The 12,838-nt window shown below is 24.6% G+C and overlaps 2 protein-coding genes across 2 annotated transcripts; both read left to right on the forward strand. All coding sequences in view use genetic code 6, as the record gives it.

The window, feature by feature from the left end:
- Nucleotides 1–220: 220 nt before the first annotated feature.
- TTHERM_00194770 (hypothetical protein) lies at nt 221–4,738 on the forward strand (the record flags this gene model as incomplete). Its single annotated transcript, XM_001017230.3, has 10 exons — nt 221–293; nt 414–500; nt 568–681; nt 737–802; nt 857–904; nt 984–1,153; nt 1,207–1,545; nt 1,606–1,715; nt 1,775–3,497; nt 3,779–4,738. 10 exons carry the CDS (start codon nt 221–223, stop codon nt 4,736–4,738), a joined length of 3,690 nt encoding a protein of 1,229 aa, XP_001017230.2.
- Nucleotides 4,739–5,992: 1,254 nt separating this feature from the next.
- Nucleotides 5,993–12,068, forward strand: TTHERM_00194780 (tetratricopeptide repeat protein; the record flags this gene model as incomplete). The annotated part of the gene is made up of 7 exons (XM_001017231.3): nt 5,993–6,050; nt 6,125–6,288; nt 6,368–6,460; nt 6,524–6,622; nt 6,683–7,505; nt 7,710–10,498; nt 10,566–12,068. 7 exons carry the CDS (start codon nt 5,993–5,995, stop codon nt 12,066–12,068), a joined length of 5,529 nt encoding a protein of 1,842 aa, XP_001017231.2.
- Nucleotides 12,069–12,838: the final 770 nt, after the last annotated feature.

Consider the following 12,838-nt stretch of genomic DNA (forward strand, 5'->3'; position numbering starts at 1 on the left):
ATAATAATTATAAGAAATAGCTTATTAAATATCATTCAGATTTTTGAATTTGATTTTGTCAGCAAAAAAAATTAATGACTAAAAGATCAAACGTTATCATTATTTGAAAAAGAGTCTTTAATTAAAATAAAAAATATATCCAATTAGAATTGATAGATATTATTTTTAAATTATCAAATCATTCATTTATTTAGAGTAAATCTTTCTTATAAACTAACAAATGAAGATTAGCTAACAACAGAAATTATCTTTAGTAAATAGAACAGGCAAGCTTGAGGCAAAAAAAGAATCAGGTATATAATTTACTTTTAAAATAGCTTAATGGCTTTGCTTTTTTTTCAAATTGCAAAATAGATATAATAATATAAATTAAAAAGGCTAGTAGTTTTCAATATTTTTTTCAAATTTTAAAGGTTAAGATGGGCTTTGTGATGTGATTAATTTCAAAACTTTAAAGAAAGGAAATTGGCATTCATTTAAATTACAGTTTGATTCTAAAGGTATGAAAACTATTAAGTTGAGATTAAGAGAGATAGTGATTTAAATTCAAATTTGTTTAAAAAAAAGGAGCAACATATGGATGCTTAGATTAAGCAGGTAATGTTACATTGTTTTATCTGGATAAAAACAGATACACTAATGTTGACGTTTAAGTAGATTCTTCTAATTTGACATTCATAGGTAATTAATTATTAGCTTAGAATATCGCTTTATAAATAAATATTATTTTTATAAGAAAAACCAACTGGATACTTAGCTGTTTCAAATGCAGATTGTTCAATTTCGATTTACAGCATTCTTAGTAATTTAAACAAAAATTTAATCTGTTTTAATTTATTTTGTTTAATTATTTTAGGTGGAAAGCTCATCTAGCAATTAAAATGGCACACATTTAAGATTAAAAGTAATTAAACTCTATTTACTTTATTATTTATAAATTTTAAGATATTTTTTGATATTAACCTTTGTCTTTTATTTAAAAGAGCTACAAGTTAATCATATGAGCGGATATCTACTTTCTGTAAGCTCTGATAACTGTACTATATGGAATATAAATACATATGAAAGAAGAAAATCATTTTTTGTTAAAAACACAAGATACGCTCAAGGTTGTCTTACTCCTGCAGGTGAACACCTTATTACATTGTCTTAAGTAAATTCGAATTCTAAGTAGGCTAAACTCATTGATTATTTTATTAAATATAGAATGGATTAGTTGAGTGTCATAATACAGACACTTTGAAAATAGAAAAAAAAGAAGAAATTGGTCTGAAATTAAAGTAAGCTCACTTAGATATTTCAGCTGAAGGAGTATATATTGCTATTTGTGGAGATTCGAATTATTGCTTAATTGGAAGATTGGACTGCTAATAAGGATTTGATTTTGAACTCTATGAGTTACCAAATAATATTTAATCTGTTAAAAAAATAAAATTTATAAGGAATAGCTTGCTAACACTCTTGGGAAGCGATGAAAAAATATATGTTCTCTCAGCTGAAAATAATATGGAAATTGTATTATGCTTTGAGTTGCCTAGTCGTAAAGTAAACAAATTATTAAACAATTAACAAATATTTAAAAATCATAATTCAATATTAAAATAGGGAATAGTTGACTATGATTTAAATATTGATGCTAAATATTTAGTTGTAATCAGCACTTTAGGAGAAAAGTATGTCTATGATTTTCATTAGTTGATAGCTAATTAAAAGAAGTAAGCCAATTAATTTATAAATCCTGTTAAAAGAATAATGAATTTTTTTAAATTAATAGGCATCAATAAGATGTCACGATGAAGAAAGGATCATTTAGCAGATAGACTCTAACAAGAATGGATTTAGATGAACTCAAATAAACTCTCTTTTACTAAACTAAAGAGAATTAAATGAAATATGCAAATTCTAAAAAATAAAAGCATGAAGGAAAAATTAATGGAGAGACAAATATGATTATGCTTGATAGAGTAGGCGGAGCTACTCCCGAAGTAGAGATCTTTGTAAATGGAAAACGCTAGGATTAGTATGATATTCAAAATTAAAAATCTTCTTTCTTGGATAGAGAAAAATTGAGAGAATTTTTGAGCAGATTTGGGTACTTTCCTGAAAAGCATAGAGTTGTTGTATGGAATTACTTGTTAAAGCTGCCTTCTAACTATGAAGCTTTTGATAACTTAGCACGTAAGGGTTTGCATCCAAACTACTTAAATTTGAAAAGTACTTTCCCAATACAATCTGACAAATTATACTATAGGACACAAAGAATTTTATCTTGCCTTGCACACTATTGTCCTGTCTTTGCTTAATTAGATTACATGCCAGCTTTTGTTTTTCCTTTTGTTAAACTATTAGGAACAAATGAAGCATTTTGTTTTGAAGTTATCCTGAGCTTTTTAGTTCAGTGGGGATAATTTTTCTTTGAATTCGCTCCAAATCCTCCTGTTAGCTATCTTAAAGCATTTATGGAACTGCTGGAGTATCATGAACCTCAACTTCACGCTCAGCTTAATCAAAATATACCTCACACTTAGCTCTTCAATACTATTTGGAGCTCATTACAAGTTGTTTTAACTGACGTCCTAAAGCGTGAAGACTGGCTTTGCTTTATTGATTTCTTAGTAGCTCACAGTGAAAAACCTGATTTATTATTACATATACTAGTAGCATACTTTACATATTTTAAAAGACATATCATTTCTTTCACAACAGGATCATAACTGCTTCGTTTCTTTTAGCAAGATCATTAAATTAGAATTTAAAATTTACTTTAAGATGCTCTTGAATACCGCAATAGAACCCCACCAAGAATTCCTTAAGCAGTTGTTCTTTAGGATAATCTTCCTTTAACTAGTGAACAATACCCTATTTTTAACTTTTACCCAAAGTTTTCACTTGACTAACATAAAGAAATAAGAGAATAAATTATACAAGAAGAATTAAAGGCAACAGAAAAGAAGAGAACTTTGAAAGAACTTAATACACTTTAGTAATAATTAAATGATCTTGAAAAGCTGTATGAAGAAAAATAAGATGCATTAATGAGGCATGAAAGAGAAAGAAGAGAAATTATAACATATGAATAAGAAATGAGATACTCAAAACTAGTTGATGCAGAAAGACAAGTAAGAGAAGAAAGATTGCAATAAATGAAAAAACTAGAAGAAGAATCAAGAAAAGCAATATAAATAGCTGAGAATTCAAGAAAAGCTGATCTAGATTTTATAGATTAAGAATTGTAAAAGAAGAGAGCAAACGACAATAAGTTTATAGCTTCCAAAATGGAGGAAGAAGCTATTTTGAACTTAGAGTTAAAAACAGCAGGAAGAATCAATGAAGTTTTAAACACAAAAACCAAAGACTAAAATATTTAATCAATAACTCTGCAAGCAGAGATAGCTCAAAAAAGATTAGATATGAAATACAAATAAATGGAACAATAAATTGATTAGTAAATCGAGGAAGAGAACATCAGATAAGACCACATTCTTTAAAGAAAAGCTGTAAAATTTTACATTATCAAATTTTATCTAAAAATGTTTAAAAAATAAATAAATTTTTAAAAAAATCAAAAGCTTTTAAAAGCTTGAAAATAAATTTTTCAATTGCTTAAATAAAAATGCTAAAAGCTGATTTTAACGCATATTTTCTCTTTAGATTTAAAATAAAAAAATAAATTATTCTGTGAAAAAATTTATGAAAATTTCATTTAATTAAAATATTTAATAATAATTTTTGCTTAAAAAAATAAAATCTAAATTGTTAAAATTTTAAAAATAAATAGCTTTAAAGGGAAATTGAGGATGACGTTTCAAAATAAAGAGAGATAAAGGGACAACTTTTAGCTGAAGAGTTTGAAAGAGAATTAAAATTAGCTGAAATTGAAAGAGACAGACGCATCTAAAGAATTGAGGATAATGAAAAAATTAAATAATAAGAATTCTTGCAACTTTATAAATTGCAGGATGATGTTTTAAATTAACAATAAAATTAACTAGTTAAAACTCTTTAAGACAAAGACCTAGATGCTAACAAAGCTAGATAAGAAGAAAGGTTAAGAATCATAGAATAAGAAAATAGATAAAAGCTATATGAGCTTGAGGAACACAGAAGTAAAATTAAGGATATTACTTCTCATTTAAAGAGAGCAGAAGCAGAGGATTAAATCTAGGTGTTTAGAAATACTATGTTGCAAAACTAATTAGATGAAGAGAAGAAATTATAAAAAGAAATAGAGCAAATATAAAAAGATAGAAAAGCTTAAAGAGAACTTTAGCAAGATTTAGAGTTTAAATAATAAGAATTCGCTTAATCTGAGCAATACAAAAGAATATTGAAGTAAAATGAAGAATTTATTAGAAGAACTGAAGAAGAGAAATACAGAGACTTTTAAAATAAGCTTAACTAATAATTTGAGTAGTAATAACAAGAAGAAGAAATGAAAAACCAAAAGTATCAATACTCTCCATCTTAATAAAATACTTACAGTCCTTATTATCAAGATACCTATGGTAACTATAATTAGAGTAATAATTACAATAATGGATTTAATCAAAGCAATAATTATCAATACAATAAAAGCATACCAAATAATGGCCAGTATTATAACAACACTTATAACAATAGCAACTATAATAATCCTAACTTATAAAATAATAACAATAACTCATATCCCAATCAAAATGAGTATTCATAAAATTATCTTCAAGACTCCATAAACTAGCATTCTTCAATGGAGGCATGAATGAAGATTCAATAATATGGCATAATAGTATAGTGTTTTATATTTTTTTGAGTAAATTGTAATTTATATGCTTTTTAAGTTTTTGTTTTAAAAGATATATTAAAATAAAATATTAAAAAATTTACAACTTACAAGTTATTTTTATCAATTAAAAATTTTTCAAATTTACTTTTTAAAATTAATTAATCATTATTAATCTTTTTGGGAAGTTTTATATTATTATTTAAATAGTTAAAAATTACATCTATTAGGTCTTAAATAAGAATTTACACAATAATATAACTATCTAAAATTATTTGCTTAAAAATACATTAACTAAATTTTATTTGATAAAAAAAAACCACATGCGACTATTTTTTACATATGAAGCCATTATAAAAGAAGATTTAATTAATAAAATTAAAATATTACTTTATGAAGCTATTTGTTAAGTATATTAATTACTTGATACATTAAATATTGAAATATAAAATTTTCGTATGAAATTAAATTTTTTTTGTGGCTACTTTTTAATTATACATGAAATATTAATATAAAGAATCATAATATTTTTTATGAAACTATAAAGCAATTTTTAATTATAAAATAATATCAGAAACAAGCGATATTTTAATCTTATGTTTAAATAAAGTTGCCATAAATATTCTATGTGATAGTCTTACTTTATTGGTTGGAGCCTATTGGATGAAAGAATCACTTTTCATATTTTTGTTATAGTTAGAAGTTAACATAAATTAATATTTTATTGAAAGGTATATTTCATTATATAAATAGTTTGAATCAATTAGCTAACTAAAATTTTAATTTATAAAATTTAAAAAATAGATGTAAAAAGAAGTAGTTTTTTTATATGATTTAATAATTTTTAAAGAGGACTTAATAGTTTTTAATTATCATCAAAATTCGAAAATAATAAAGATACTAGATATTTTTAATAAGAATATGGCGTTTATTATTGATTAGTAAATCATTAATAAGCTTAATTAAGTTCAAGAATAAAAATAATTCAAATTTTTATGAGGAATTTTTATCAACCTTAAAATATTTACCATCAATAATTTTAATATTCAATTAAAAAGCCTGCTACATACTTTTTAAAGCTAATAGTAACATTTATAATTTCTTATAAACTTTTTAGGTTTTTATATTATAAAGCAATTTTGAGAAACATTATTTCAATTTATATATATCTATATTTCTCAAAGCAAGAGTTATTTTTTAAAAGTATTTGCAACTAAAGAATAGGTTAATAACATGTAGAGAAAGAGAAGAAACATTAAAGTTTACACTATTTAATCTTTAACTGGCCTAGGTAATTATATTGATTAAAATATCCTATTTAGTTCTGGCCTGAAATAACTCATTCATCTTAAAATTTCGTAATAGATAAGTAAGATAGAACAAGTAGAAATCCTCTATTTTAGCCAAAAAATAAGAGTACTTGCGAATTTAGCATCCAGAATACTCTTAATGTTTCCCTGAATTAGAAAGCAGTTGATATTATAGAGTAGCTACAAAAAGAGTTGATTACAAATTATCATGAAGACATTGTAAAATTAACTATTTTGAATCATAGAATACTAAATTAAATTCCATTTTAATTTATTTTTTTATTGAATCTATAAATAGGCTAAATAAATAGGGACTTGGATAAATAGTTATAAAAAGTAAAAAAATAAATAATTTAGCATATCATTTAGCCCTCATACTTTACATTTAATTGTAATCACTAAGCTTCTAACCCGTAAAGTATATATAATATATCTTTTCATTAATAAATAATAGGATACTCCGCAAGATGAGTAGAGAATTCCAAGGGTTATAGAATCTACTAAAAAGCTTATTTTATTAGCAGAGTCTCTAAGCTGCTAACCAGATGAATTGGTAATTATGATTACTTTTAATACTGTTTGATTAACTATTCGCTTTACCAATATAAACTAGGAGTCAAAAGTTTTAGAGCTAATTGAAAAATAGTTTTTATAGATTTATACAAAAATTGAAAATGCATTTGATGAAGAAGCAACTGTTGATAATTCATCTTAAAATACATACATTCATTTAAAAGGAAGAAGAGCATTCAATCTTTTATAGGAATTTTGCAATACTTTCACTGAAAATGAGCCTATTTATAAAATACTAGCTTTATCAAAAAGTGAAAGTTTTTAAACTCTTTAAAAGTTAAATAAATATACAAAGGTCTTTATTCTAAAAGAAGAAGATAATGATAATGCACATAAAATCTTATCAGATTTAAATATGGAAAAGATTAACATTTTCTTAACTTTGATAGATAGAATTACAAGCAACTTAGAAACAATAACTAAGAATTTTAAGAACCAATCTTCAGCTTTAGAAAGTGTGCTAAAAAATATACATAGTAGTCAAATGATTTAGCCATTTTACGATGCTAAAATTGACTATAATGCAGCTCCTGAAGAAGCTACTTCTTCAATTAGTATGTCTAAAAATACATTTATGTTTTCAGATAGAAATGGAAAAAAAATTCCAATAGTTTAAGGAAATTTTAATAATAATGATGAGAATAAAGAAGGCTAATCAATGGTTATAGAAGAAAGTGACGAAGACTGTGATGACGAAGAAGACTATGAACACTACAATAATGAAAATAATCTAGGATAAAATTTAAATAGATTGAGTCGCCATAACAAAATGTAGTTTTAGTAAGCGAGTAAAAAAAATGAAAAATAAAATGAAGATTCAAACTAAGATCAATTTTCCTTTTAGATTGAATACCTTAAACCAGGTAAATATAACATCTTATAATTATAATTAGGCTTTATTTGCTACCTAAAACATTAATTGATAATTTTATATAAAAATATAATTAAATTAATTTATAAATAATTATTAAAAATTAATCATCTGCTTTAATTTTTACTGGATTAAAAAAAAAATAACAAATCAACACCAATAATTTTTAATTAAAATTACTTAATTAAATTTTTAGGTAACATTCCATGGGATTTGCAAACTATTAGATCAGAAGGTAAAATTGGAAGTGGAGGTTAGGGCACTGTGTTTAGAGCTTTCGATCCGAAAAAAGAAAGATAAATTGCTTTGAAATTCACAAATCTTCCCTTCAATTGGGAAAAATTTAAAGATAGATATTTAGAAGAAATTAGGATTTAATCTTATATGACTTCTAAAAAGATGTCTCATATTTTAGAGGTAGACAATAAAATTTACATTTATTAAGATAAATATGGGCAATAGTAAAAATATTTGATCAGTTTGATGGAGTTAGGTGTAGGATCTTTGGAGGATTTTATCAAAATATGTGCTTAAGAAAATAAAATTATTTCAGATAGACATATTTTTCATATATTTTTCGATATTTTGTAAGGATTATAGCAAATGCATACACTGAATTATGCCCACAAAGATATAAAACCGTAAAATATTATTTATTCAATTAAAGATAAATGCTGGAAAATTGCTGATTTTGGGTGCATATAAGTCATTTAAAATGGTACAGGAGGAGAAAAGAACGGAGAAATTTCATCTGAGCATTCTTCTAACTTAAAAAAAAATAACAGTTAAAATAGCTCAGATCCCGGTTCCCCAAAAAATAATATTCAAAATTATACTAATCGCTTTGCTTAAGAATGCTATGTGACAGGTACTCCTACTTATATGAGTCCAGAACTTTATTCATTATATTAATAGAGATAAGAGGTAGGTTTGGTTAATCTAGTTGCTAACGATTTCTACAGCTTGGGTATCACAATTTTAAAATTGAGAGAACTGGAAAAAATTGAAAGAACTAAACTAAATGAAAAAATTATGATAAATAGGCTTAGTAGTGATAAACTTAGTAATTTGATAACAATGTTGCTGAATGAAGATTAAGTGTTTCGTAGCTCTTTATCATTTAACTCGTTTACTGAGATGTTTTTTAATGAATATTAAGATTATATTAAAACATAAAAGGATGAGGAGTTTAACTATCTAGAAACTGTTTTCAAATATGATGAAAATGCTCAAGATAATCTTAACCTTGCTTAAAAGTTAGAGTGTGCTAAAACGTACTAAAATATTAATTTAAGAGAGAAGTGCCTAAGATACTTCGAAGAGATAGTGAGTGATCCTGAATTTGAAAAATTAGATATCTTTGAAAAGAGAAATATTTTAGTGGAGTAGGTACAAGCCCTCTCTTATTTTGGAGATTATGAGAGAGCATATGAATAAGGTATGAAATGTTTAAATATAAGCTCTGAATAACTGAAGGGGTTCCACAGCAATGAATTTGTTATATCTGATCTTAAAAATATTGGATAAATATTATTCAATTAAGGTTAGTATGATCTTGCATTGCAGAAATACCTTTTAGTTTTAGATATCATTGCAGAAGACCAAGAAAAGAAATAATAACTAGATTTAGAATTTCGAAATTCATAAAATTTGTATTTGAAAAAATAATCAGAACAAATAAATTAAATCAAGAGGACTCCATCAGCAAAAAGAGCAACACAGTCTGGAAATATAGAGAGAAAAAGTACTTTTCATAAGAGTAAAATAATTCAAAAAGAAAATTAATCAGAAATACTGAATCACGTAGAATTTTGTGAATCTGATAAAGATGGTAATTAAGAAAAAGAATTGAGTAACAGCGATAAGGTTTTAGAAAATTTGAATACGAATCATAATGAAGAAATTATGAATCTTGCTAATGCAGAACATCATGATTAAAAGGATATAAATTAAGATAATAAATAGAATAATTTTAGCGACATTGTTAGTTCTAATAATTAGTCTTTCTAAATAGATTAAAATGGAAGTAAAATTCCTCAAAATAATAAAATTTAAATTCTTATTTCAAGTAATTCATTAGCTGAGTTTTAAAATGACTCGGTTTTGACAAATAGCAATGGGAAAAATTCACAGAATGAAATTCAAAGGAGCTCTTAGTTTGATAATAGTATAGATTAAAATAGATAAGCTTCTTTCTCTGAGTTTAACAGCAAAAACAAGTAGCATGCGGATAATTTATTAAGTAGTAATAGCCAAAATAGCAAGTTAAATTCTGATTATTGCATTGACAAAGATGAAGATATTAAAGCTGATTAGAAGAATCATGTTTCTTTACTTGGCCATAAGGAAATTTAAAACACTATTCTTGATACAATATAAGAAAGCTCATATAATAACTCTATTTAAAATACTTTTAAACCTGAAACACCCTCTCAAACTACTTCAGGTTAAACAAGAGATTTTACAAGCTTTACTACCTCAACTACTAATAACTTAAAATTTGAAAGTAATTTTCACTCTAAAAATGTTATTAAGTAAGCCATGGAATATGACAATTCTTTAGGAAAATTCAACCAAGAGCATGTGTCGTAAGAAATATAAAACGATTTAGCATAAATTTAAACTCTCATAGGTTAAGCATTAAATAAGTTAGGTCATTATGACAAAGCACTTAAATATTACGAAGAAGCATTAAAAACTACAGAGAAAAATTTAGGGAAAAATGATATACAAGTTGCTATTATTTTGGATTCTATGGGTGAATCCTTAGTCAATAATGGGCGCTATAAGGAATCTTTTAGAATATTTAAAAGATCTTATAAGATAAAAAGAAATGAGTATGGAAGAAATAGCATTCATTTAGCTGAAACTATCGCTTAAATGGGTAAGGTACTTGAAAAACTAACTCTATACGAAAAGTCTGCCTAACACTATTCTAAAGCACTTCAAATATTTGAATAGCATTACGGATAAAATCACATTAAGGTAATTTTGATTTTTTGTTTGTAAATAACTATTTTATTAAATGATAACAATATTTTTTTTGGTGAAGACCGCCGAAATATTAAATCACTTAGGAAATGTTAAAAGAGCTGAAGGTAACTATAAATAAGCTTATCAACTTTATTTAGAAGTGCTTACTATCATGAAAAATCATTATCCTTCGGACCACATAGAGATAGGTAAAATCTACCATGATATAGGAAACGTTTTAAGAAATTAAGAAAATCATGAACTTAGCTTGGATTATTTCTTAAAGGCTGAGGAAATAAAGATAAAATATTATGGTACTGACCATGTAGAAGTATCTAATACTAGATAGTATATAGGTATTATTTACAGAAAGATGGAAAAGTTAGATTTAGCTTAGAAATATTTTGAGCTAGCATTAGCTCCTATGGAGAATCATTTTGGAAAAGAACACATAGAAGTAGTTAAGCTGGTCTAAGAAATAGCTGTGTTATTGTAATTGTAAGGTCACCTTTAGCTTGCTAAAGAAAAATTAGAATTCGTTTTAAATAATCGTATTAAAGAATTTGGCAATTTTCATATTAAAACAGCTAATACAATGCAGAATGTAGCTACAATCGAAATGGAGCTTTGCAATTACTTAAAATCACTTGAATATACATAAACAGTCCTTACTGTAAGAAAACAAACATTTGGTGAAAATCATATTAAAGTAGCTAACTCAATTACTAGTATTGCTTAGCTTTAAGATTTAATTGGTGATTATCAAAATGCTTAATCCTCTCTTGATAATGCAATTTAAATATATAACCTTGATCTTGTCACAAATAAAGGCAAAATACTTTAAGCAAACATAATAAGAGCAACTATTTTATACAACACTCTTCAACTTAAAGAAGCTTAAAACCTACTAGAAAAAGAGCTTATACCAAATATTAAGCCTAGTTCAGTAAACTACTAGCAAGCTTACACTCTGCTTGGATATATTTACTAATAGTAGTATCTGATATTTGAAGATAGTAATAATGATACTCAGTGGCTGCTTAGACACTTTAGAGATTAAATTTCAGATGGAAGTCCTAGAGATTATATAACCATTTTTAGTAATTTAAGTTAAATCATATAAAATATTTTGATAGAGTCTGAAAAAACATATGGCAAAGACCATATTTCTTACGCTAACGTTCTAGAATAGAATGGTCTGTTCAATTTAAATGTAGAGCAAGTAGAGGCTGCTATTTAAATTAAATTGAAAAGATATGAAGCTTCTCATAAAGAAATTTTGAATTCTAAGTAATTGATATGTCAAATAGAATATCTAAAATCAAGACAAGAAAACAATCCCTTTGAGCAAGATCCAGATAAATGTAAAAGGATTGTTGAAAATCTTAAGGAGATTCTGGAATAAAAATAATAATTTTATTAAGATAATCCTAACCACACTCAACTTTTCAATTCACTTTTGCTTTTATATAAAATCACTAAAGAAAATAATTATAGAGAAAGAATACTGTCTTTAATAAATTAAAATTAAATCTAAATCAATCAAAAGCCTGATAATTCCTAATAATCTATAGTTATATGACATTAATCAACCTTCAAACAAACAAATAAACATATAAACACTCATTCACTCACTCAATCAATCAATCAATCAATTAATAAATTATTTAATTAAAAAAATAAATATCAAATAAATCATTATTAATTACTTAGCTAAATTTATTTAATTTAATTATTCTTATATATAAATAAATTAATTAAATTCACTTATATAAATCATAATTACATACATACATGCAAACAAAAATGGATGAGATGATATTTATTTATTTTTCTTAACAGATAATTATATTACATTAATAATTCTATTAAATTTGATATTAATTTTTAAATTAAAATATTTATTTTGCATTTAAATTAAAAGTTTCAAAAATTTTCTTTTTTGATAAAATTAAAAAATAAATTTTAAAAAACATAATTACCTTATTTATCAATTTAAAATTTCTAAAATACAATAATTTTAATTTTTGGTTAATTTAAAATACTATTTTTTCGAACTTTTATTTTCTAAATATAAAATTCCTTCATTTGGAATTAATTTATTTAGCATTAAATATTGTAAAATAACTGTTAAGTTTAAAAAAAAATTCTAATTTTTCATATACAGACTAAGATTTTCCAATTTGCTATCATTACAATCTCAAAAATTTTATAATTTAGAGATATTATGGTAAGATTTTCCTATAAAATTATTTTTAAATTATTAATGACTTAATAAATATTTAAATCCTAATTTTATTTAATATTTTTATATTTTATAGCGTTTATTTTTTATTTTTAAAATAAATTTTA

This window comes from Tetrahymena thermophila, assembly GCF_000189635.1.
Source record: "Tetrahymena thermophila SB210 genomic scaffold scf_8254617, whole genome shotgun sequence".
Taxonomy (NCBI): domain Eukaryota; phylum Ciliophora; class Oligohymenophorea; order Hymenostomatida; family Tetrahymenidae; genus Tetrahymena; species Tetrahymena thermophila.